Raw genomic sequence first — 27,848 nt, 5'->3', positions numbered from 1 at the left:
TACATTACAGAAATCAACTTAAGCATTTTAATCCATCAATTTTCTACCGCAATGCGGGTGGCCAGAGCCAGCTGTCCTTCCGGGTCAGACACCGAAACTGTTATTGGATAATGCGGTCGCCTACCGGGGTCATTGAGAGAAAAGTAAACTGCCATCCTTTAATCAAATAGCTAAATCTGCACAGCTAACCCTTTTGACGAAGATGGCGAAAAAAATACGGACTATGGTGCAAAACCATGCAGCCCCACATGCCACATTAATGGTAAGAAGTCTTTATTATTGGATAACTAAAGTATAACAATGTTTAGCACTTTGTACAATGCAGTTTTTAATCAACAACTTTGGTAACGATTTTACGCAGTAACTTCGCGCCACTTTCAAACTTAAAAAAATATATTAAAGCATGCTGTTTCGTAGTTGAATACGGTCTACTAGTTAAAAAAAAAAATAAATAAAAAAAAAATATATATATATATATATTTATGCAAATTGTATTTTTTTGTCCCAAATTTGGCAGCTTCAAGCATAAAAATGGCAAAATGAACTAAACACAAAATATAAAGCATTCATAAGGCAAAGTGTTCTACACTGGTCACTGGGTGTCAGTAATGTTACTGTCATGTTGGTTGAGAGACACAAGCACCAGACTTGATTGTCGGAACAGGCTTTTATTGTGAATAATCACAACAGGCACAATAATCCCTAACATGAGCTACCGTTGGGGCCTTAACATACGCCAAGCTAAAACTGAACTCTGAACCCCCGACATCACTTCCCCACAAGCATGATCGAGTCTCATTTATGTCTTAAATGGCTTATTTTCTCTGATTATATGAAAATATTCCATTTATAAATCAGGAATACTTCCTACTACTGTTGGCTGATAACCATTAGCATGCAATTGCTTGAGGGGGGGCTAGTCTCTACATCTTTGAGAGGGATTACTGTATTTTATTACAACTAGAAAACAGCTGTGAGACATAATCCCTCCAGCGTGTCCTCTCGGTCTGCCCCAAGGCCTCACCGGGGAGGCGTCCAGGCAGCATCCGCACAAGATGCCCAAGCCACCTCCACTGGCGCCTCTTGATGCAAAGGAGCAGTGGCTGTTCAACATCTACTCTGAGCTTCTCTCCGTATCCCTTAGGGTGAGTTATGGAGAACGTAGCAGAACGTAGCTCAACCGGTAAATCAAGAGCTTTGCCTTCTGTCCATGACGGTCTGGTACAGCGTCCACATTACTACAGATGCTGCACCCTTCCCTCACCCGTGAGCAAGATCTCGAGATACTTGAACCCCTACATCTGGGGCAAGACCTCACTCCCAACCCCAAGAGGTGCGTGAGGCGAGTCTCACCACAGAAGCTTCACCCTCAGGGCAAACCGGCCCGGTAAATGCTGAAGGTCACAGCCTCATGAAGCCATCAGGATCACATCATCTGCAAATAGAGATTAAAATTAAAGCAAAGATAAAGTCCCCAAACCGGATGCATAAAAATCTAAAAATAAAGTGACTTTTTATTCAAAACCAATATGACAGTATACAGGTACAGCCAAGATACAGTGATGGTAGGTGTGTTTAAAGAAGAATCGTGACGTGACTTCAGCCAAAAGTTAACTTTTGAAATCCAGAGTTGTTTTCCACAACACATGACACATTCGCACACGTTTCCCCCATCGCTTGTCCTCCCCTGTGGCTCCACCTCCCAAGTGACAGTGGCACAAAGTGGAAGCAAATAAATGACCTGGATACGGTGGCGCTATGTTGTTTACACCAACATCATAGTGAGATTTGATATGCGAGGTGGACTCAGCAAGGCGTGAAACACAGATGCCCAATCAGCTCTTTCAGCAGACACTTCAGCTATTCTTCCAAAAAAAGATCCACGATGTGCTTCTTGTCCCTTGCCTTCATGCAGACACACACAGTTGTTGCTCTTGGTTGCGTGTAAAACCGTGTTAAAAAATGCATGTCAGCGCCAGGTGGAAATGTCAAGGCAGCTAACAGGAGCTCTTCTCTCTCTTTGTCCTTTCACTCTGGTTGCTCGGGGCTCTCTGGCGTCCCGCTCGGCATGCCCGTCTGTGCTCCCCTCTGCTTGGCCAAGTGTTTCAGTCTGAGCTCTTCCCGGTACTCGTAGCCCCTCAGATGCGGATCCCGGATGCACATGTGAGCGTAGACGTCCACCAGCGCCTTTATGTGGGGGATGGTGAGTTCGGTGGGGCGCCGGGTGGGCTCCACGTCTGCCTTGTGCATCATCTCCTCTGTGAGAGCTTCCCGACACGCCTCAGGGAACAACATTCTGTGGGGGGCGGGGGGGGTGGAGATAAGAAAAGTGTTCTATTCAGGTCGCTTTGATATCTCAATGATCATACAAGTTTAATGCTATTGGGAACCTTCAGCAATTTAACTTTAAGTCTGTGCACGTCACTGAAATCAGACTGAGGGCTCATCAATTCTAATCTGCAGCACAAAAAAATTCATCTTTACTGATCACCTGAAAAAGGTTCAATTATATACACGCAATTTGAAAACTTTTCCAAATATTCCCGTATTATCCAAACGCAATTTGTATAACTCCTAGATTGTTTGCAAAATGACACACTTCCGTCAAAATATATACACATATTTAGAAAAATGCTGTTTTGTTTTCATCTTGCGAACAGTCTTGACGATCAGACACTTTTGCAATCAGCTTCACTTTGTCAAAGCTTTTCAAAAATAAGTCAGAGTAAGTCATGCTGAATACGGCCTATTATTTGTAGGAATTAGCAATGTTAATATTTGACATATGTTTTGCCTAAATTAAGTATTCTCAAACATAAAAATGGCTAAACGATCTGAAATACAAATATAAGGCACTCAAAAGACCCGCTTAAAGATGTGATGATATGTAGTATTCTACACTGGTCACTAGGTGTCACTAGGTAATTTTACTGTCATGTTGGCTGAGACACACAAGCACCAAAACCTGCAGGTTGGAATTATGTCACAACATGCACAATAATAATAACATAATCATCATCATAATCATCACATTAATAACACAGGCTACTGTTGCAGCCATAATCCACTCCAAGCGAGTACGAATCTTATTTATGTCTAAAATGGCATATTTTCTATTGCTATATCTACTATATTGGGTAATATGAGTCTAAAAGTAACCAGAGGGGTGTTATTTTATGTCTAGAGGGTTCTAATTATGTTAAAACCAACGGAACCAATTAACGTCGATAAACGAGGGATTACTGTATGTGTATGTGATTTACTGCAGGTGTAGCTCCTAAAAGTTGGTAGAAGTCGCTAACTGACGTCATAATTTCATTTTCGTAACTGGCCATGATGCATGTGCATGTCATTGTAATGGGTGCTGTGCTGACCACACGCCTGTGTGCATATGAGATGTGTTAAGAAGTGGGGTTGTGATGCATACCGCCACCTACTGTGCTGATGTCACCTGTTATGCAGTGAACCGTGACTAACAATGAGCGATTGGCAGGTGTATGGCCATTGGACGATATGCTGACATACCAAAAATGTGGTGCTAAAAGTGGATGGTAGATTGTGTTGTGACCTAGAAGTGGAGTTCCATGCTCCTTTACCAGTATTACAACATTGGTTCTGTGACTGCTGTGTTGACATATACACACAATAAATAACTGAAGAGGGCTACGTTTTCGTTTCCACTTTCTCATGGACTCCAAACCGTTAATAACAAAGTTAAACAATGTAAAGTTGTTATTTACAATCATGGTCAAAAATGTGGGGAGGAACTTAATTTTTGCACTTAACTCATTCAATCCCAAAGAGGTAGTTATACATTTTGATGGACCCGAATGCCCGATCCCAACAACGTATTTATACATCTTTTATGGTTTTTAGCACGAGCGGCAAAAAGAGGTGATGACACAACTCTCCGCTTATGCATTTCACTTTCAAAGCAATTTTAAGCCATAAAAACGGCCACATGGCGGCAGAAGTGCATTTGATGGGAGCTCAGCAGGGATGGAAAAATCAAGAGGAGGTGGGAGAGCGTGGTGGAGTGTAGCGTGCAGAAGGTTACGCATTGTAGGGAAAATTGAACGCATGCACACGCGCACACACGCGTACACACACAGTTCCGTTCCAAATGTGAAAACTGTAACTAATTCATGGTGTTATATTTGTAAATACTTTGGTATTTGGATGTAAAACAACCCCTCCTGTGTGTTGTTTATGTTGGTATAGTTGTTTAGATATTTGATATATTCACAAAAGCAAACAAAACAATTATCAAAGTGAAAGTCACGCTTGAAATGAGTCTTTTCACAAAAAGCTGGTTTTCTCCCTTTTCTGGTCAAGAACTGATATTTTCGTGAAACTTACGTATGTTCTACTGCTGATTACTCAAGAACAGAAGGCGGTAGAAACAAGCTTTTTTTCCTGATGAAAGACGGGAGTCTAGTCTTTCTTTTGGTAGGTTCCATGTTTATACAGTATAACCATAGAACACAATATTCTGTGTGCCTTGGAAGATCAGTCAAAATGGTGTAAAATGGCCGCTACTGAAGGGGTTGTCTTTTGAAAGATGGTTGGGATTGAATGAGTTCATATCTCTGCTGCCTCAGTATTTTTTTTACAAAAAAAATGCACGTGTCTGTTATATACTGAAAGAGGAGGATATTTTTTGAAAAAGTTATTGAAGCACAAAATTTAAGTCACTCCCAAAATTGTTGGCCATGACTGCAATGAATTTGAATTTGAATAAAGCTTCTCTGTTATTATCACCTGCTTCCACCTGCCGCCCTGTCCTCTTCACAGTTTAGGGAAATAAACGCCCCGACTATAGTCACAGCGTTTGTACAAAATGGAGTGCAATATTAGGCTGCAACCAGCAGAGGCGCTGTTGATTCAGTGTGTTTGAAGACATGCTATGCGAAGTCCAAGCTACGTCCACTTCAACCTCCACGATGGCGAAACTCCTCCTGGCAGCATTACCCTGCTCAATACCACACTGGCATGGAAACAGGAGTTCAGAACATTCAGAGAGACTCTTCCACCCCCACCACCCCCTCCCCAACCCCAAAATGTTGAATAATTAACTGAGTCAAATGCCCACCCCCTTCAGTGAGAAACTGTACAGCTCTGGTGCATAATCGCCTGTAGAGTTCTGTTTCCGCCAACACGCTGCAGTTATATAAAATCTGCTGCCTCGTCGTTATTGTGCCACCTCGGTGACTAAGAATTGCTGCTCTCGTTCACACAGCCAGCAGCGCTGTGTTGATATCTGGGCCTGCATGAAGACTCCTCGCAGGCACAGGGTGCGGGGGCAACCGGTCAGCCCCACGTGGGCGTCTCAATTTGGTCTTTCTGGGCGCCCAGGATGTTTACACACTTTCCAAGTATGTGAGACAAATATATGAGGAAGTGTAAATAATGTCAAAAAAAAGATATGAGAGAATGATATGGAGCATCAGCACTCACCCAATCCCCTTGTGGCAGAACTTCCTGCGGAACTGGAAAATATTCCTCACAACTTTCTCCACCAGTTTGAAGGGCTGCTGTATGAGAGGCTGAACCAGAGGGGTGAAGTGAACAACTCCAACATCCACCTACACACACACACACACACACACACACACGCGCGCGCACAGAGCAAGGGTTACAACATAAATAGCAAAAACATGTGCTGGTGAGAATGAAGAGGAAAGTGGTGGGATAGAACATGTGGGTGAAGTTAAAAAAAAAAAACAATAGTGGAGAAAGGTTGCCGGACAAAAGTGATAAAAGGAAAGATGACACGACATGGCTGACAGGTGAGGAAGCTTCTAGTCGTCATAGAAACGCAATGGACTGAGATGTCTTTTCTGTGGCAGCGTTATCATTTTGTGTTCAATTTGTTGCCTACAGGCCCGACTTACCATATTCTCTTCATCATATACGTAAATACATATGTATGTATGTATGTATGTATGTACTATGTATATGTATGTACTGCCTTGACAAATTATTTTTTTCTTCCTTCCACTCATGAATGCATCAGTATGTTGATCATGTGAAGTTCCTTAGCGTAACTTCTTAAGAACGTTTGAAACAAATAAAACCATGGCTGTGACCAAAAATCCAAAACCGGGCTGGAAACACTGCAGGAAGAAAGCACGCCTAAAAGGTCTGGAGGAGGAAAACACCATGACGTCATGGCGCGTCACATGGATTGTTCAACAATAGCGTTTGGAACACAGATTGTCCTGGGAAGAAACCAGTCTGAGCAAACAAATCAAGCTTGCTGCAAAGTAACAACAACAATCCTATTTTTAAAAGGCTGAAACACTAATAAGTGTTGACATGGATGTGGCTCAACTTCATATAGCTGACATCATGTTGTTGCTCTTTAAACAGACTGAATCTCCGCTGGTTGCAGATGAGTACTGTAGTGTGCTGCATTTTGCATGAATTCATTCAAGACAAGGAATGGGTACCAAAAGTTGACTCCATACTGGGGCCGGTGCTAACATTAACAGTAGGAGCCAGACCAAATCTAAAAGTAGCTATCGGTACCTCATTTCGGTCCTAAATGACAAGTTCATGAAGATGATATCGTGCAAGGAAAGCCCCACAGAGGAACACAGATCAGTTCACAGTGCTCACTTCCAACACAGCACCCACATTTCGCTGTAATGCTCTTCACAACATTGACACAACACTTCCTCGTTATCACCCAATCACGGCCACGGTGAGCGAGGTGCGTTCACGAACACAGGAATTAGGAACATCACAAGCAGGATGTTTTTTTGCACATTCCTGTGTTCTGTATTGCTGCTGGTTTTACTGTGTAAATGTTGACAATTTGTTGTGGATTTTATTTCACATTGGTGAATTTAGTACTTATCATTTTATTTTATATTATTGAAGTACAGTCATCCTCGCCACACGCAGTTTAAATTTTGCCGCTTCATAAAAGCATGTGTTTTCAAAAATATATGAATAAATCATGCTGTTGTGTGGTTGAATACGGCCTAGTAGTAAAAAAAAATATGCATTTTGAAGCAAATCTTGGTTGTCTGTCTGTCTATAGGTGCCTTGCAATTGGCTGATCACATAGTCCAGGGTGTACCCCACCTCTCGCCAAACGTCAAATGGGATAAGCTCCAGCATACCCCCAGGACCCTAGTGAGGCTAAGCGGCACAGAATATGAATGAATTCATGTCCTAAACGTGTGGGTTGGAGTCTATCAGAAAGGCACATGTGGACTTCGCAATAGATTTTGAAGGCATCTCTATGCACAACATAGATTTTCAATTCAATTTAGGTCAAAGCTTTTCATTATTTTGTTGATTTCGATGTTTCATTGATGCCATTGTCATGCTGAAAGGTACAGTCCTGCTTCAGCCTTCTAGCTGAGAGATGAAGGTTTCAGGCCAAAATGGATTTGCATTTGGAACTGTAAGGAAAGGAAAACAAGGTGGTCGTGTTTTTATTTTTTCCCACCAGCTTTCCAAAGTAGTATCCAGGCCCATCTAAGTTCAACAACAAATGCATCCCCTCTTCAAGGAGCATGTGGGAAAATATGCTATGGTATGATAAAACCAATGTTGAACTTTTTTTTAACACAATTCCGAAAAGTACATTGAGAGCTCTTACAACTCTGGATTGTAGTGCAACCTCTGGGGTGTTGACTTTAAAGACTCTGAAGCATATGTTTCCGTGCAATGTTGTGCACATCCCTACATGTGTGTGTTCCTCCCTGGTGGAGGTGTTGCATCTCGATCCTTCCCGTGTGTTTGCCCTAAGCTGATGTGACATGTCGTTGAAGAAGTCGTGACAGACTCAGCAGAGTCCCTCTCTATGGCTTTAGGATCTGTTTCGCTTTAGCTGACAAGCACGCACGCACACACACACACACACAAACGTGTTTCCCTCACCCTCCCCCTGATTGTTTGTTTTCCTCTAAAGGATCATCTTCCTTTATCTTCTGAACACCAGAATGGAATCACACGAAACATACTACATCAGAAGACAATTTCATAATCCCACATGTGGGCATTTGGTGCTCCTTTGTCAACAGTGTTTGACATTAATGTTGTAGCTTAATGGAGGGCGCTAGCACACAATCCACCGTGTGTGTGTATGAATGTGAACCAATGGCCTGGCAAGGCAGCGCACAGAGGAGCTTAGCAGTCGTCGGTCCGCTAGCTGCGCTCTGGCTAGTCACACACGTCACAAACATCAGCGGTATTAGTCATCATTATAATAATACATTTGATTCCCTTAAGTGCTTTGTGGTTCTGGGCGTTTTTTAAGAGCCATTATAGGGGAAAAACATTTCTAACTTATCCGTCCTAGATTGAAAGGAACTTGCAGAGAGAGTTGAGAACCACAATGGCCCCCCGCCTCCATTCGTCATGCAAACAACCACACGGGGTGCGTACCCTGAGAAGCTCCTTGTGCACCCCTCAAGCTTATATTCGTGGATTTGGTGACTTACTCATTCAGTTGTCTGTTAGATTCCTGGGGTGGTGCTAGGAGTTGGGAAGGGAAAAAAGGAGTCCAAGGATTTGTGAGGCATTCTTAATGAGATGGTAAGATGCCTTCTTCAAGCCAACACCTGTGACTGCGTTTTAGCTGTGTTGCTAAACTGCAGTGCTATCTTATCACATCTACAGATAGGCCTGTGTAGTTTCTCACTACTGTGTGGAGCACATTAATGGGACAACAAAAGTGGAAACATATTTTCTGACCACCCGGCAAGCTGCATGCTGAGATCGCTCCATACAAGTTCTTTAAATGTGTACCAAGTCCAAAGCAGCAATGACCTTTAATTCTTACATCTTCCTTTTTCCTGTTCTTTCAGTTCTCAGGGAGTATTTTGAATCCAAAAGGATGAGCAGCAGATGTTGGTGACGAGAAGCATAGCTGCATCATTCAGTTGGAACAACGGTTAGCATTATAAGAATCCATTTTTCCACCTGTCATATCCACACGGAGGGATTTGGCTTGAGCCTATATATCTGAATTGCAAAATGCTTCTATCAGTGCTGGTGATGCAACATCAGACCACCATCTGTTCTAGAGAAGCAATAAAAACCCACGCCTTTAATTCCACCCTCTGCCGGAATAATTAGGCCATTTATATTCTGCACTTGATGATTTAAGAGAAGACCGAAGGGAAAAGTCGATACTGGGACTATAAGGGTGGCGGCATTCCAGCCATCAGCTTGTCCATGTCACTTTGCTATTATGATTTATGGATGGCCTTGCTGCACAGCTTTACTAGGTAGCAGCACTGTAATATATACTGTAGCCTGCCATTAATCCTCCCCACCCATAACCTCAACATGCATGGAAACTCCGCTGTAAATCACATGCTGTCACCCGGCCTTATTGTAAAGGTGCTATGAACACCTCCCCTCCCAAATATAGAAGGGTCAAAATACAATTATTTAATATTGGCAAAAGCAAGTGACTCGTGAAAAGGAGTTTATTCTGTATAGATCGATCCCAAAGGACACAGACATCTCATTTGGTCACAGGCCTGAAAAACAAACTCCACCATATTATTAGTCTGTGTTGCTGAAGGAAGAGTATTTTACATGAAAGGCTCCCATAAGCATGTACCCAGCAGATCACCCTATCGCTTGGAAACGTTTTGTCACGTAATTCGACAAACTTTCCATGGCTTTCTGCTGGGAAAACGTTGGTGCGATGATAACACAGCATCTTAAGATGCAGGGGAACTAATAGTCCAGTGGATGAATAACAACAACGACTTTGCCATCAATAGGGAAGATACAAACCACAACCATCAGTCTTTTTTTCCAGTTACTACTTTGCCAACGTTGCCAAGCTTCTCACTATACAGGTGGTCCTCGGTTTACAGCGTTAGGTGTTTCGTGGTTACGAACAGGCTCCTACAAATTAATTCAAACCGTAATTTTGGTCCATAAATACGACTCCCTCAAAAACTAGCTACAGCACGTGCAGCGGATAAATTGGCACTGCCATGGGTGAATGGTGCATGCCTCATTCAAAGCTACACAGAGGTGATAACTTTGCTTATTATTTAGCTTTTTGGACTTCGTTATGACACCCAAGTGTAAGGCAGGCTCTTATAGTGGGAATGTACCAAAAAAAAGCCATCATCATGGAAGTGGTCTAATTGCTGAAATTCAACCAGACTGAATGTCTCAGTGAGCCTCATGTTGATTCAGGAAAAGACTAAAAGATTGTTTTACTTGTTCTCCTGCCTTTTCTACTTTCTCCTCCCAAAAAGGCACAGGAATAAAAGCTACACAATTATTCTCTCTTTTTTCCATTGCTGTTTCATGCCCTCCATGTGTTCTGTGCACAGTGTGAGTGATTTCACTTGGGTGGTGTTCACTTAAGTATTATTTCGGTATAAGTTCCAACTTGCACCAAAGCTCGACTTACCTCACAGTCTAACAACGGAACTCGTTTGTAACCCGAGGACCACCTATATAGCAAAGTCTGCTGCACCACAGCGTAGTGCAGTGTAGAAGCTGCACCTCTCCATACTTGCAGGTGTTGACGTACTTACGACAACAATCCATGCAGATAGATCAGTGCTGCTGTGTAGCTACAACCAATGCCATCCTGTCACTTGCAAATGATGGACAGTAGGGCTTCAAATCTGATTGGATCTCCTGCAGACAAAATGTATGACTGAATGAAGCAAATGCCTGGGTTGGCACCAGAGTGCCAAACTCAAGTTTCAGATGCAGACAAACAATCTAACATTCTTTGTCAGTTAGATGTCTTGCCCTGTCAAACAATAATCCCTAAAAGTGCACAAGTCTACTACCAAATACGGCAAGGACAAAAATATGCTGATGCAATATTGTGTGCATTGAAACATGTGGTGAAAACTGACACCCCCACCAAGTGCTCCAGTAAAAACTCAGCCTGACAGCAAGGATTGTAGATGGTCGGATGGTGGGGTGTTTGAAAAGGGCAAAATAGGAATGAAGATCACTATCTGAAAGTCAATGGCCTGTTTTTGTCTGCAGTTGGAGGCCTTTTTAAAAAGTCCCACATCCATATTAACACACTTGGGCTTTACCATAGTTCCTATGTTTGACCTTCCCAAAGATCAGTAGGGACCTGTATTACTGAAACATTGCCCTTTAGTTCTACAGCTCTTCTTTCCCATTACCACCTCTTTCATGGTGAGTTTTCACCCAAAGGTATGTGAGCTGTAATTTGTCATGTTCCTCAAACTGAGATGGGATGTCAGAGGCCCAGAGGCACAAGCCACCTTGCTACCTGAAACACTTGCACTTACATAATGACTGCTTCTGAGAAAAAGCAAGAGGGGTTGGAAAAGTGATCTACAGCCAGGGAATACAGGGGAGAATAGCTCACAGAGACGTCGCAACCGAAGAATAAGAAGAGTTACATTAATCAGGACAATACTTTGAGAAGACAACCCCCACACCAGTGCAAAAAGGCGATCTCTGGAGACGAGACGGCAGCAGTCAATGCGGCTGAATACACAAGGCTGATGTAACTTGTGGGCTTTCAGGAGGAAGGGCTTTGGCTTCCTGTGCAGGCAGCCCAGCGCACTTCCCATGGAGTCGCCCAAGGCATGCACACAGGACATCAGACTGGATCAGCTTCTTTGAGAGCCGCTTTCCTCGTACAAATGCTCAAACTCTGCCCAGAGTTGTTAAACGCAGGTAAATAGTTTAGATGGGCTATTTAAAACCCACTGAGAGTCAGACTTGTTACCCAAACCGACGATGTTGCAAGATGCCACATTCTTTGGACAGCTTGTCACATGATGAAACGGGACCCAGGCCACGCTGTGCTACATGACTGCACTGACAGCGACATAGCAGCTATCGCACATCACCCTGCATCTCAGCTGTGAACAAACTGCCTTCGCAAGACGAGCGTGGAAAGCAATTTCAGCAGGGAACACATAAAGTAGGAAAATGCTAATTAAACGATAAAAGACCCTCATGCGGGTCATGCTATAGCGTGACTGGTCCAGCAGTGCTGCAGAAAAGACTGGGGAGCTCTGCCTGTGAGGTGATAATGAAAGAGGGGTACCACGCTTTTAATAGCCTGCGATATCTTCACACATCGCAGCGTCATACATCTGCACTCCCCCACCGTATGTTAACTGCATTTTGCTTTTTCTCTATTTGCACCTTCTTTCGCCTTCCTTTTATCATCTATTTATTTATTTATCATATTCCCTCTGGTGCAACACCAGCATCAGCACTTAGGATCTCATCAGTTACAAGGAGACAGGTCACACACAACAAACTCCACTGTGCTTGCAGAAAAGTGGAAAGATTCTTTTCTGGCAGCAGTGGTACCAATACCAGAAGTAACAACACATTTGAGGCAGTGCAAGTTGCCCCATCTCAGCATGCTCAGATTGAATTTTGAGTTTCGCTGGGGAGTTTTTCTAGAATAACAATGGATGGGCTGGAGGAAGTATTGAGTCGCTTTAAATAAACAGATCAATAGCTTAACAAATCAACTGCACCCAACCTATTTCAAAGCAATGGGTAGGGGTACTACATTAGCGCCGAACACTGAGATTTACGTAATGCACTCCAATGCCTCATATGAACAGCCACAGCCGGTAGTACAGCACAGAAGAAAGGTGAGAGCATGAAGTTGTTCATTGTTCTGCGTTAGATGAACAAATAAGTACGTTTGATTATGACGTGCATTAATAATGCTAGCTCGTAATCTCATGCCATACGTGCTCATATGTCCATTTGGCTCAGTAATAAGCCTCGTCTTTAATTTCCTAATTGATTTCTGTGCAGTATGTGCCTTTGTTTTCATAATTATTTATAATTATTATGTTTACGTGTAACATTAGTTGCCTCGTACTGATTATTTCCATGTTGTTGAAGACCAAAGCACAGCAAAAGAGCATAAAGATCACAGTTCACCACATCTTACCACAGCTTGTCACCACTTAAAGACTCAAAACACATACAGTACACATACAAATAAATGTACCAAACCGAAGACAAACCTGCCAGGAAATATTTTAACCTTCTAACTTTTAAATGAGTAGCCTATGTGTGCAGTTGAAAAATAAGACATATAAGGTCATAATATATATGTAATAATTTATAAAAGATGTTTCATTGTGTGGTTTACGTTTTTTCAATGTGCAGGAGTAGGGGCTACGTGACTTCCAGTCATACAGTATGTCTGAAGGGGTGCACGACTGTAAAATGTTTGCAACCACTGCTGTAGAGTCAGTGCTTTTCACATTAGATTGTCATAAGGGGGCTGGCAAAATCATATCCCCACAGTAGATATGGCCAAACAAAACGTGTGTGTCCAAACGTATCAGGTCGGCCTCCTTGCAACCCCACTCTCATTTTGTCCTGTTTGTCATTCATGAAGCCACAATGTCCTTGTCACGACCTCCTGTTGTATGCCCTCTACTGAAAGGCTGAGATAAGCAGGCGCATACGGCGGAGCAGCTGGGAGGTTAAGTCCCCCACTGACGAATGCCTGATGAAGATAACACCCAAGGGAGGGTCCGCTTGTATGTGGTGAGGTACACATGCTCTACCACAAAAATAAACAAAGATCATTAGGACACAGCTGACCAGGTCATGAGATCGTGATGACGCTAGTCCCTACCCTTCCCAGTTGTGTTGCGTTATGGAACTATAGTAAAATATAGACAGGATGGATGGAATTTTTGACCTCACGTGGTTACCAAAATATCTGTATCACCCTCAGAGTATGATCCAGTGCGGTTCTACCCCAAACTACAACCACAATAAATAAATAAAAACATACTGTTAAATGAATACCTCTCTGTCATTGTCGACAAAGGCTGAGTGTTGTTATATTTGTCAAGGCAAAGGTATTGTAGCTATGACCAGTGACAGAATGGCAATACAAAAATAAGTTGATACTGTATATACATATATTTTGGGCTGATGTTAAAGGTCCCATTTTATAGTCTTTTTCAACAATTTTAAATAACCCTCATAGATCCAACATTGGTTTGTTCCGAGTGTGTTGCCCAAAACCTAGCCTTAAAGCTGCAATTTAGACAGTTTAAAAATACTTTTAGTTGGCCCTACTTGTGTGTCTGTAGCTTTAATGCTATTGAGCTACAGTGCTAACATTGCAGGTACTGAAGAAAAACGAATTGTTAAAACTTACAGCTCCCACAGCTGACTGATGGCTCGGTGGCAGAGCTCCAGGCTTTATTTTAAGATGTGTCGCAAAGCCTTCTGTTTGGTCTTTGTGGGCGAATACACTGGGGGGTCATCTAGATAGGGGCGGTATCATGTCCATGAGGAAGGACGGTTTTCCTTCATGATGCCAACAAAACAAAACAACTTCAAACTGACACTCTATTTTTGAGAAAAGTGGCTAACAAGTGATGGAGATGATAGATTTTTTTTCAGGTTTGGTGCTCATAAACAGGCTCGAGGGGCACATATTACTGTTATGCGATCATTAAAAAGTCAATCTTACATAATAGGGGACCTTAAAGTCTCTGTTTTTGGTAAATTTAGTCATTGTGTCAATGGAAGTGACATTTATTTATGTAAAAACGGGCAATTTTACTTCATTACATTAGCTGGAATATTAAAATAACCTGCATATTCTTTAAATACCACAATAATATGGTTAAAGATGTCCAATGTATGTAATGTATATGTAGTGCAGCTTGACAAACACTTAGCTGTCCATGTTTAGTTGACAGCTGTTGACAGGCAGCACGCGCAGTTGGGAGAGTTCTGTCTCTTTCCAAGTAGTGGTTGTGAGGCAGGCAGGCACACACACACACACACACATATACAAATATATATATATATATATATATATATATATATATATATACACACACACACACACACACACACACACACACTGACAGACGCACACACCGGGGAGTGGAGAGAGTGAGGTGGGCGATCGAGAATAGAGAGAGCGCAAGTGCACCGCGGCTCTTCCTCCCAGCAGGCTCCGGTCCAGCCTGTGTGGTCTGTCGGGTTGGGATGTGCTCTCCTCCGCTGTTGCTAAGGAGATGGATGGCTCGAACGGAGCCGCGGACCGGGCTGAATCGTCCACGTCGCCCCCTCAACAGTCTGCCGTTGTTCTGTGTGCTAACGGCGCGTGTGCGTGTGTGTTTACCGGAATCATCGCGAACAACGTGACGCGTCAGCGGCAGCTCTGCAGCAGCAGCAGCAGCAGCAGCAGCAGCCAGGGTAAGCGATTGTTTTATTGGGACGTAAAAACAAAAGAAAGCACTTCCCCATTGGGGGCTGACGGGAATTACCTTAATTAGATTAGATGTATTTAATGTTGGAATCAGCAGGCTGACAAAGTTACATTCTAGTGACTTATTACATTATTTGTGTTTTTTCAAAAATGTGACTGGGATGTTTTAAAGCTGTTAAAAACTGACTTTTTTGGTAAAACACACTGAAACCCCTGGGGTGGAATGGATAGTTGATGAGCGTTACATTAGGGCACTGCAGCCTTAAGTCTCCATAAGGATTGAGCATTGCAAATAGCACAAAATAATTTCTCCCTCTCCAGTATGAGCTGTTGTAAGACACAGGAGAGAACACAGAAAATGCACACATGCACAATAACTCCTTTATTTTGCTTACCTAGGGACAGGCACCGTCAGCTCTTATTGCTCGCCCTTTGTTTCCAGCCAGTAAAGTGTGTCTGTGTGAGCTGAACGAGGGGAGAAAGCAGGCACTCTGTTCTTTTTCTCATTTGTGTCTCTCTCCTCCAGTCCAGTGGAGCTGCAGCCGAAGAGCTGAGGAGCCCAGGATTTGACTCCAAACTGCTACACGGGCCAGGAGAGGGTAGAGACGTGGTTGGACGAGAAGGGGCCAGCGAATGCTACCCGCCGAGGACGTCGGCTGAGGCTTGAAAACCAAGCATGGCATCAACAGGCATGCAGATATTTGGATTTGTGCTAGCGCTGCTGGGTATCATGGGTGCCATGGTGGCCACTCTGCTGCCCAACTGGAAGGTCAGCGCCGATGTGGGCTCCAACATCATCACAGCCATCTCCCAGATGCAGGGACTGTGGATGGACTGCACATGGTACAGCACGGGAATGTTCAGCTGCACACTCAAGTATTCCGTGCTTTCACTTCCTGCATATTTGCAGACTGCCCGCACAACCATGGTGCTGTGCTGCGTACTGGCGGCCATGGGCCTTTGCCTTGCATCGCTTGGACTCAAGTGCACGCGCTGGGGAGGGGGGCGGCGTTCCAAGCGGCATGCGGCCATTGCCAGCGGCGGCTGCTTCGTTGCCGCCGGGTTTCTGTGTCTGGTGCCTGCTTCCTGGTTTACCAACGAGGTCATCACCAACTTCCTGGACTCCACTGTGCCCGAGAGCAATAAGTTTGAGCCTGGGGGGGCTGTGTATGTGGCCTTTGTCTCCGCGGGATTCCTCCTAATGGGGGGGTCCATCTTCTGCATGTCTTGCTCTGGGAAGCGGCATGGCCCACAGGACCTGGTCCTCCTCCCACCGCCTGACAAACTGCTGCTGCAGCAACAGCAGCAACAGCTGCTCCAACAACAAGAGCTCCAGCATCAGTATTGCTCTCTCTCCCCGTTAGACAATAAGACTGGCTACAGCCTGCAGGACTATGTGTAGGAAAGCAGTGTTATGTATGCACCAGCTGACAGGAGGGGTGGACTACCACGGCTTATGCCACAAGAGTAGGTTGTGCTCCACACAGGTGGGGGAAAAGACGAAAGGAAGAGTAACCAGCCCCTGCTCCTGTCTTTTTTTTCCTCTTTTGCAAGCACAAGCAGTGGAGGTAATCCCTGAGCAGCACCTTGGAATAAACAGAGTGAAGGTTTCAGAAGCACGGATGAGGTGCTGCACAATGGAAGGGAGCCGCCAACCAAATGCAAGACATCCTTCATCGGTAAATCACTGGGAGGGTTCCCCGGGGAGTGGATTAAGCAAATAAGATTTTTTTTTCCCCTCACCAAAGGTTGAAATTGAAAAAAAGCAATCACTTAGCTGCTATTTACAATCGTTTGGAGCCGTCTCAATTGACAACAAACGCAGTAGGTTGATGTCTTTTCAAAAATGGCCATATTTTTGTTTGCTGTTCCAGTGACGCTGATGTCTTGCCTCTAAGCATGCTGTGTGGAGCTTGTCTTGTGTATCAATACAGCGGAATGCCCGAGACATAGCCACGCAATATGCCTGTGCCTGCACATGATGTAGAGATACTGGCGTGCTGTATGTGTTCGATGACGAGGAGACGAGGGCTGTTGGGCAGGATTTGAGGAAATGCGGACAAACAGATACCTGCTCTCCTCTCGGCAGGTGTGAGAGATGGAGAGAAACAAACAGCGAAGAAATTGAATCCTTGAGTGAAGTGGACTATGTGGGAGTGGGCTGCTTTCATATTTCCATCCAGGCAAAAAACACCCTGTCGGTAAGATGCCCATTCCAGCCAATCTAACCATTCCAGGCTCACACACACACACACACACACACACACACACACACACACACACACACACACACACACACACACACACACACTCCTACATATGCTTTTGTGAGAGTCCTTAAAGACACAGTCAACACAAATGCTTGCTTTGCATGTGTTATTGGCCTGCCGTCCTCCTCCACAGTACCATGGAAACCAAATTATTGTCTGAGAGCTGGCGCTTGTCAGCCAAGTGATTTGTTTATAGTGGGACATCTTTTTTTGTCTCTTCCCATTGTTCCATAAGCTTCAGTCAGAACCTCTGTGCACACTACTTAGCCTAATCCCCTTTATTAGCCAGTGAGAAGAAGCAGCATCCATGTTAAATAGTTAGATATTTTTTAGGAATGCCCAAGCACATTTAGTGGCTTGAGTGGCACAAACGTGAAGCCTCTTCAACCATGGTCGACTGGCTCGTTATACGGCAGACAGCTAAAAAGGGTTTGCGTCATTCTCCATATCTGACTGGTTTTCCAAGCGCGTCAGCGTTGAGTCTGCATGTGCAGAAGCTCTCAATGTCTTAAATAGGATCCACTTGACTGCTGCTTGTCTTTCCTACCTGTCACGATACACCACCACACACGCCACTCCCTCCTTCCTGCTTCCGTCACACGTCACACAGCTGCGATCGCTGACTGGAGAATGCTGATGCATGTAGAAAGCATGACCCCCACATACACACATAACTCCCACCCACTCAAATGTCACGGGCAATGTTGCGCTTTCACACGTTCCCCTACTAGTGCGCGTCTGCTCTTTTCTAGAGGAGAAGGAGGGGAGGAATGTTGGATTTTGATTGAGACAGGCTTTGGCTGTGACGCAAAGGACCGCACACTTCCCTCCTTCTCTGTCATAAACACACAGCTTCCTGTGGGGGGAGCAGATGGCTAAGCCCAGCTTGCCACCTGCAGGCCGATGCCGGCACACCACAAGGCATCACTGTGAGCATCATCTCCAGTCCTGGCAGCCCTCAGGGGCCAGGTTTCTACACCATCTTGCCCCAGCATCTCCGACAGAGCTGGCCTGCTGACAAGAACTCAGTGCCCAGGCACCCGAACCAATGCAATAAACAAAAACGCTAAGAATGTGCCATGTCATCGACAAATACTGGCATTTTTGTGTTTCAAGAATGTGCCAAATACTGTAGTCTCATGATGACACACTTTATTACTATTTTGACTCCTTTATCTTTATTTTTTTAACGTATCGTTTGTACATGAATTGTACATTAGCGAATGTTTTATGGATTTGTTCTGCTAGACTACGTCGGAAGTCAACTAGATGCTTGTGTGCAGTCCTAGGCGGCTTTCGAGGGTTATTTCAAATCCTCTTTATTCCTGATTTCCCAAAGCACAGTGAGATTCACTAAGCCTGAGTGTGGGGAGTACTTGAGGGTGGTATTTTCTAAACGAATATATTTATTTCAGGAATATTCAAAGCTCTGTGGCAACTGTACACAAGTGTCTAGGTGTTTGTTTATGCTGAGGGACTTAAGAGTTTCCTCACAATGTTCCAAACGAAGATACAATACCATGACCACGCCATATCTTCTTTATAAGAAGAGTACTCAAATGCACCTTTTTTGTGTTACTATTTTAAGAGTAGTTTGTTTCAAATGGTTGAGCATTTCAAGCTCCCTGCACCAGTACAAACACAACACAAGTGGCACTCTGGAAGGGAAAAAAAAAAGGAAATGTCCGACCGCTCCAGCCTGGCTAGCGGTTCCTCTCTTTTGTGTCTGTGCAGCTTGACATCAGCACGCAGTTTCATTCGCTTAGAAACGGCCTGAGCGCAAAGTGGTCCTAAGAGTTTAAAGAGTTCCAAATGTGCATAGAAACTGTACCAAGATGTTATCTTTTTGATAAACTGCAGCTTATTTTTGTGGATGCTTTAGCACTTCTTACTTTGCCAGAGCATATTTGTGATGAGGAGCAGCTCACAACTTCTGATACAGTTGTCTCAATGTGCTTGTGCGAGTAGTTCTATTTTTTACCAATAAAACTATTTTATGAACGCAACATGCCTGCTGGGTGTATGTTACGCGGGTACAAGAAGTGGGAAGATGGCGGCTACCTTTCCTGCCAAATGTACAGATTGTGGGACGGTACAAACTGTGCCGAGAGCAGCCGACCAGCCAGGCTGCTATTACGCAGCACCCGGGGGAGACGTAGCATCGGTTTGACTGTATGCATCCATAAAACATCGCCATGTGCAAATGGGTTTTGAAGAAGGAATTCTTCTCCTAATGTCGCGCCCAAGCTCACCCAGCCATTCCTCACCAAGATGACAGCATGAATAATAACCTTCCTGGGAGTTAAAGGGAACTGGACTCAGGAGATGAATTTTTTATTTGTCCCATGTAAAGCCATTTGAAGTACCTTGAAAATTACTTTATTATAACTATAATTGGTTTTTTTAATGGTTAGATGCTAGGGTCAAGTATAATTGCGATATTGTGTATGGCTCCAAGTGTCATTGTACCCTTTATTCACTTTTTACATGCAACACTCTAATTGTGCAATTGTCAAACGTAATCGATGCCATAAATATCACATACCACAACGTAACATTAAGAAGTGAAGGAGGACACAAACGTTGGCAACACTAGTGATGTGATCCACAGTGCATTTTTCACAACATTTTAACAGCAACATCATGCTAGTTTGTCTCTTCACTGAAAACCAATCAACGCCTGTACCTGACTGACAGTTGGCAAAGCTCCAGAATTTTGAACAAAAATGTGATTAATTGGTGGGCATACACATGGAGCAGGTTCATCTAGCTAGGGCCAGGTCAGAGGTGGTATCGTGTCCGTGAAAAAGGAGGTTTTAATTGAAAACGGTGTTCCTTTGGTTGACGAATCATTTCTGTCATATGTACCGTAATTTCCCGTGTGTGAGCTACTACTTTTTTCTCACGCTTTGAACCGTGCGGCTTATCCGGGGACGAGGCTCATTTGTGTTGGGGTGTCGTGACATCTGCTGCTACGCTTGATGTGTGATACCACTGACTTCGTTTCCGATTCAATACTGAGTAAAATTCAGGTTGGTATCGGTGATACCGAACCAAGAGCATAGCTTATAAAATGAAGAATATAATATAACACATTTATTTTAAACAACAGCATAACATTTAGACAAGGTCTCAACAATTTCGTTACTTTTAACCGTGTTCCTGTTAATGATAGACATTACCTCAAATGACCCAAGTATCAAAGTAGCAATATTTTGATTTGACAATCAATTTAGGAGCCTAAAGATCTGGTATCAGCAGTATCTATACTTCATTATCGATCCGCACATCACTACTCATCACGGAGAACGGTGGAGAGGTGCATGTGATGCTCATTTGAGGTTGAAGGCGATTGATCTAGCGGCTGCCGGTGGACGCCTGGGAGATAGTAGACATATACATGGAACGTATAACGCTCAGGAGAACATGTGAGCGATTATCAGCGCTTAATGCACAACTGACTTGAAGCGGCGTCATGTTATGTTGACTGCAGTTTTTGTAGCTGAGGAAGAGCTGAGTTTCATAATAGATGTGTGCTATGCAGAGCTGATTTATTACTTCCTGCTGTAGCTGTACTGTGTCATATTATAGATATTATTATTATTATTATTATTATTATTATTATTATCACCTTTTTGTTAAGACTTTTATTACTGAGATGCTTTGCCTAAATAATGACCTTTTTAAAGATGCCTTATCATTTATACTTTATATTTTAGTTGACTAAAACTAAATACATTTCCATGACATAAGTATGACTAAAACTAGAGTTCATTTTAGTTAGAAAAACTATGACTAAAACTAAACTAAAAACTCTTGTTAAAATTAACCATGAATGAATTGTGAAGGAGATTATGGATTTTTCTCACTTTCTATGGACATAAACCGACACAAATTGCTGTTATAACATAAATAAAAAGTACATTTTGCATAGCAGAGGTCCATTAAAATTAACTTCCCAACATTCTTAATGACCTATGATTTAAAAAGCGACAAAAGACACGAGATTTCATTCCACAGCACTAAGCTTTAGCTAATTTAGTGCGGATCGCAGGCGCGGATTTAGAGGGGGGTGTTTTGAGGCACCCTCGATTTTTTTTTGCCACAATAAAAGCTAATAAAATGCTAAACCATCCTGGATTCCAGTCACCCAGTCCCAGTGAAGGTACATGTTCTGAATTATGGGCGCGTGGTGGATGCATGTGCCAGAATGCAACCGAGACGCGTGCTCTTCCTGAACCCACTGTCAGGCTGATCATTGACATTGGACATTGAACGTGTGCTGTACATGGCTATACAGGTGCAGGTGCAGGTGCAAAACAAAGGTTCTGGCATCATGACTATAAGGAAAACTGTTGTCTATTCTCAATGAAAATTAACCAGAAAAGCGATCCCCAGTGACATAAAATTATACTCAAATCCTCGGAATTTACAGCCGCTTCAAATTGGAAAACATTTCAGGAAATTGAGCTAAAATGGGTTTCTCCTAGTACCGGTAATTTTATAAATAGAATGTTTTGGCTTAAACGATATATTCCAAGGATAAAAATAACAACAAACTCTTGAAATTAAGGACATAAAATTGGCCTCAGATGACACCAGATTGCAGGAAATGAGGTCTAATTTTTAAAAAAAGATAGATCCGCCCCTGTATCGGAGCGTGGTCCGCATCAAGCTGAGAGGAAATTCCTGAAACAAACATGGAATATTCACGGCTCCCGCTCCTTTTGGTTATGCAACAAGAGTGCACATCAAATAGCTGCTCCTCTCGTGGGGGGGACGCTAATAAGATCTGCTCCTCTGTGTATTTAACCTACATTCTCCATCAAAGACTCCCACCCCGAGTTGCCGCTATGACAGATCTGAACGTGAACTTAGACGAGGGGGTGGTGAGTGATCGACGCTTCCAGGCAGGGGTTAATCTCGCACGGGGCCTTTCTTTTGAACTTGCCCTCCACGCCACATTTACAGATCACTTTGTTTGCCGTGTTGATATACATACAAATGACCTTCCAGAGATCATGTGGAGAAAGAGAAAACGTGGAAGATAGTGAGGCGAGCACCGCTCAGTCCACAAAGCATGCTGGCAAAGAAAAGCACATCAGCGCGGGTCTCCATTTGCCATCTTGGTGATTGCCAAAATGCAGTGGAAATCTACCCTGCCGTTGTGTGCCACTGCACTTAATCCGCTGCTTTTTGTTTTGGACAGCCATTACGCTCGTGAACGATCATACTGAAGATGTAATGTTCTCATCAATGTGCCGAGAGAGAGAGAGAGGGAGAGAGAGAATGACCTTCCTTTGTTTGGCGCTGCTCTTTTCCCCGATCCCAGTGCACATGCAAAGCTGGGGAACCATATCGGCGACCTTGGCTGTGCTGTAAACTGCTGAGGAAGGCAGTAAAAGCTACAGGGATGACAAAGGGACGACGCGTAACGAAACAGTACACGGTGACAATTCAAAAAGGAGACGCGTTCGTGTTTTCATATTTCAGTCTTGAGCCGCGCGGTGAGACATGTAGCCGGGAGGATTTGGTGACCAGGTGAGGCCAAAGCGGTGAGAAATGTTGCTGTTCTCTTTCCATCACCCTCGATGCGTTCTGATTATAGTACAGAACATGAAATGGAACTGTAGAGGGTGTGTAAATGTGCTACATCCTACTTATCTGTACTTATCTGTATAATATAATATAATATAATATAATATAATACTCATTTTTTGTGTGTATGGGCACAAAAACCCACCTCCATATGATCGAACACACGAACACACACACAATCACAAACCACAAAGAGCTGAATTTGCTGGACTTTGTAGTACATTTAAGTTCGGTTTAATGCTGCGTGCTCACATTATCTAAACACACACGATGCGTTTTCTGTTTTTCTCATTACATTGCTATTGAGGTGCCAATTCTCTGTCAATCATCTACGGACAGCAGAGTGTGGACGTCGACCTTTCTGGCGCTGTACAACTGCAGACGATAATCTAACACAAACATTAAACCCGATGAACCCCTGCATTCTATTTAAGGCGATACTGTGCGAGGAGACGGGTGGTCTTTACCTTGTATCAGGTCTGACGCCGGAGGCGTTTATGGCGCTGGCACGAGTCCCTGAAAATAACTTTCCCCGATCCTCTTGATACCACGTTTGACCCGCTTTATGAGGCAGGAGGAGGCCAGGATGAATTGTGTTGGCCATGCAGCGTGTGCTCAGTAGGAGGTGAGGAAACTGTGCGGACCCGCTGAATAAATTCTGGCTCTCGCTAGGCCACGTCAGGTCACAGCGGAGGTATCCATCACTGTGCCTGCCACTGCATTATTTCGCCTCCCAAACACCTTCTGGTAGGAAAACTGCACTTTTTGGGGAATTTTGCCCACCATCCCCAATCCTTATGTGAAGCATGACCACACACACACACACACACACACACACACACATCTCTTTTTTGCACGTTTTAAACACAAAAAAGACAGCTAGCATGTGGGAACTAACAATGCACATAACGGGAACACACCTATTTTGACTATTTAAAAAAAAAAAACGGCAACCAAGTTCCATTTACATAACTGACTTGTATATAAACCAAGCTACAATGACACAACAACATTATTATTGTAGCGGCTAACACGAAGAACTATTTTTCTGGCATAGTGACACAGCGGCTCGCGTAGGACACCAATCTGTACTGGCTCGGAAACAACAACAAGCATACGAACAACTACGAATAGACACCCAAATTATCTGTAAACTATTAGCCCACATTCCATGTTTTGTTTGTACACGGCCAGACGGACTGTGTTGTGGTATCATGTGCGATGTGCTCCATGTATCAGAATCAATATCACAGTGACTTACTCCACGGACAATTGTCCGTCTGGTCCATTGCTTGGTTTGTTAACGCTAACAATTATTCGTTCATTATGATGCAATCTCTTGGAGTAACGTCCTCCTCGCCATGTACACAAAGCCTTTGCATCAATGGCAACACTGTACGCCACTCAGTGCAGCAGAAACACTCCATTTTTGTCGGGATGGCTCGGAGAAGCTCCACATTTACACCGCCAAGTCATACCGGTGTAATGACTTGCCCCCCCATCTGCTACAAAGTTTCACTCTCTCGTTCTGCGGGCTGTTGCTCATCCTCCGGATACTCAGCCGCAAAAAGATAAGGTTCTGGAGCTCATCTGTCCAAAAGTAGTCGGCGGCAGCAGCTCTCACAAAGTTTGCCATGATTAGTAGTAGCAAACAGGCACGCGCTTCACATGCCGCTGTTGTTGACTGGCTACATCTGAAATCAATGCACCCAGGAAAGAAGCTCTGGTAGTGTATCAAATGATCACAATACTCAAGAATACTGTAAATACTGCATGTTATCATGAATGTACTTGTTAGTACATGGTCACAGCATGTAAATAAAACAATAAAACATTGTTGGAGGTTTTTTAGAGGGCTTTATAGTCCAAATAGGTGTGTCCCATGACATGCGTTGTTAGCTCCCTCATGCTAACTGTTTTTCTCTCTTTAGAACGCACAGAAAAGCGAAAGACATGCTCATATTTCACATAAGGATTATGGATGATGGCCAAAATAAAAAAAAAGTGCAGTTTTCCTTTAAATTTGAGATATAAAGCTACTTTCATACCTGGAACACAAGCAAATAGCACAGCTTGGAGGAAAACCAAAAAATAACAGCGCTGAATGCATCCTCCCTGGACAGTCCCCAGCTCTAAATGGATGTTCAATGCGGCATTAACAAATTTAATTTAGGCTCAGTTCATCTGGCCCGTGGTCTTAGCTGATGACTATGTACAAGGCAAACATCTGTAGGGCTTTCCTCCTGCGAGGCTGAGGAAACTGGCTGGTGCAGCCCGATGCGGCCATTACTCAAGAGCAGGCTGACGAGCGGACCAGACAGACGGCCATCTGCTGGAGGTACGCCTCACTCTCCATTCTGATCCATCTCTGTCACGAAGCAACCTTTTGCCACTCTGCTGCTGTCAACAAGGCTTGGCTGTGTGCATCATTTTCTGGCTTTTGTTTCAATCTCTTAATCATGTCCACTCACTAGAAGACATCATTTTTTTCCCCAAGCAATGTCTCTTTCTTGTAATCATGCAGCTGTAAAACCTGTAGCCACACAAACTGTCCAATAGGTGACATCGTGGTGTGCATCAGCACAACTCAATACTCATAAAAGCAGGAGGGAGCGTCTGCAGCACAACCAAGGCTGGTTGCAACTCGTCTGCTATTGGGACACAGAAAATGAGAACTTCTGTTCACATCAAATTCATATTCAAATTCATGAAAGTCACTCTTCCGCTCCACTTTTTGGCGTCATATTAGGGCTGCAGCTATCAATTATTTTGTTCGATTAATCGGGTAACTGGATAAAAAACACACTTTATAGCAGGGGTCTTCAATTGCATTTGTCCAATTTTTCTCGGCAGACACTGTGAGGACTAAATACACTAGGTCCCCAACTTATGAACATTCGGAGATACGAACGCAAGCTGACTGGTCTATATTTTCATGTGTTTTGCCTTGTAGTAACTCCATATTTCTACTGCTACATGCTTGACCAGTAGAGGGCACTGTGACACTGCTAATGGGACCAACAGGTAGAGGAAGACGGTGGGGAGAGAGTGCAAAGGAGAAATGGAAAGCTACATTGTCGCTGTACCATACAACCCGGACAGAGCGTGTGATTAAAGTTTATGAAGAGTTAATAGGCCTGCTTAATTCTACACCACCCACAGAACACTACCTCTTTTAGAAGAGTCTAACGACGACGACCATTTGTCCTTTTTTTTTTTTCAATAACTCCTCCTCCTTCTCCACCACAACGACGTACGCTCGACCACTCCTCTTCAAAGGTAAATAACATTTATCATTACGTATTATTATATCATTTTTATTATTGTTTTTTTCATTAATTATCCTCGTTTAATATTACTACTGCATCCAAACTCATATTTACATAAATACACATATACTGTATATGCATACACATACATGTAGTACCTATATCATTGGTAATATTACCTTTTGTTCGACTTACGAACAAATCGACTTGCAAACGCCCGTCTGGAACCAATTGTGTTCGTAAGTTGGGGACCTAGTGTAGCATTGTTTCAAAAAAAAAAAGAAAAAAAAGACTGTTGGTGTTAGACTCATGTTCCATGAGTATTGTGCTTCATTGTGACGCGTACGCCTCGCTGTTGCCCCCTGCAGAGAAGAGGAAGTACTGCATGAACGCACACTTCTCAGGTTAAACTCAACCGGGCCACCTATTGAAGACCACTAATTCATAGCCTCACTGTGTATTTCAGGGAAAATAGTTAGGGGAAGAAAATTCTGCTTGCCACTTTTTTCTTATAAATGCACATCATCAACATTGAAATTGCACATCTAACATGACAGCATTAATAATGAAAAACAAAACAAAACAAAACAAAAATCCAGAGTGTAGCCTAAAACCGGGTAATAAATAAATAGGTAGCTGCCAAAGTGGACTTCTACCTCGTTTCTGGTTTGCTGTGTAAATACGCAGGGCGCTTTCTGGTAATGCACTTCAGCATGGATACATTACTGTTGTGGAACAACAGATCCGTCTGACAGTGCAAACATTGCACCCTTTTTACTGTCTTTTTCAGTCTGAAATGATGCCAAACTTTTGACAGCTTCTCTTGTTTCGTTTGGGCTCATTCCTCTCTTTCCCCCTCCTGTTTTCGTGTGAGACACCTCTCTCCATTTCCGAAACAATTTCCTCGCATTGTAAATTCCGGTCACTCCGTGACTTGTCCGGATTTGATCCATTTTTTTACGAGTTACACTCATTAAACAAATCATCAAAGTTCTAGATTAGAAATGTAGCCTTGTTTCTAATCGAATGAATCTACATGTATTTAATTGATCAATCTTTGCAGCTCTACGTCATTTTAACATATTTTTCAGGACTGACCAGTGGCGTGGAAATAATCGGGGAATACGTCAGGCCATAAATTATATTAGCAGTGTACTGTATACTCAAAAGGCCCCATTTTAGGAGCCTTAATGCGCTTTCAACTGCATCCTCTGAAGTATGCCATCCCTGAATTGAGACTGTAGTCCCTAAGCTAGTATTCCTTTTTCTTTCACCCTTATCAGTGCGTATTTCAAAACACACCCCTTTTCATCGTGCCATCTCCGAATGATCCAACACTGCTCTAATCAATGATGTATTCGATGGCGCTTACGCAGCTGTATACGAGACGACAGCATGTCGCTCGTGAGGGAGCATCGACTGCGTGACTTATGCGCTCTGAAGCAGGCTTTCGAACGCATTACGTTCGAGAACACAGATGCGCTCTTTGCGAAT

The 27,848-nt window shown here is 43.4% G+C and overlaps 2 protein-coding genes across 4 annotated transcripts in view; one reads left to right on the top strand and one right to left on the bottom strand.

The window, feature by feature from the left end:
• The first annotated feature begins 57 nt into the window (after positions 1–57).
• On the top strand, positions 58–21,282 carry LOC129192331 (claudin-20). 2 transcript variants are annotated; one of them, XM_054796252.1, is made up of 2 exons: positions 58–262; positions 15,744–21,282. In XM_054796252.1, exon 2 carries the CDS (start codon positions 15,894–15,896, stop codon positions 16,617–16,619), a length of 726 nt encoding a protein of 241 aa, XP_054652227.1. In that variant the 5' UTR covers positions 58–262; positions 15,744–15,893; the 3' UTR covers positions 16,620–21,282. The 2 variants fall into 2 exon arrangements, with proteins under 2 accessions (XP_054652227.1, XP_054652226.1); XM_054796251.1 differs by lacking the exon at positions 58–262 and adding an exon at positions 14,876–15,204.
• tfb1m (transcription factor B1, mitochondrial) overlaps positions 608–27,848 on the bottom strand; it is a 35,749-nt gene continuing 8,508 nt past the window's right edge. For both annotated transcript variants that reach the window (XM_054796249.1, XM_054796250.1), the window contains exons 7-8: positions 5,458–5,585; positions 608–2,296 (exon numbers count right to left, since the gene is read on the bottom strand). In XM_054796249.1, the coding sequence (XP_054652224.1) occupies positions 2,029–2,296; positions 5,458–5,585 (396 nt within the window). In that variant the 3' untranslated portion in view covers positions 608–2,028. The remainder of the gene's footprint in view (positions 2,297–5,457; positions 5,586–27,848) is intronic.

The sequence above is a fragment of the Dunckerocampus dactyliophorus genome, chromosome 13, assembly GCF_027744805.1.
Source record: "Dunckerocampus dactyliophorus isolate RoL2022-P2 chromosome 13, RoL_Ddac_1.1, whole genome shotgun sequence".
NCBI lineage: Eukaryota > Metazoa > Chordata > Actinopteri > Syngnathiformes > Syngnathidae > Dunckerocampus > Dunckerocampus dactyliophorus.
This window is presented reverse-complemented; position numbering and strand designations above follow the sequence as displayed.

Coding starts and splice junctions, on each gene's coding strand:
- LOC129192331 (XM_054796252.1), top strand. CDS start 15,894: ATGGCATCAACAGGCATGCAGATATTTGGATTTGTGCTAGCGCTGCTG.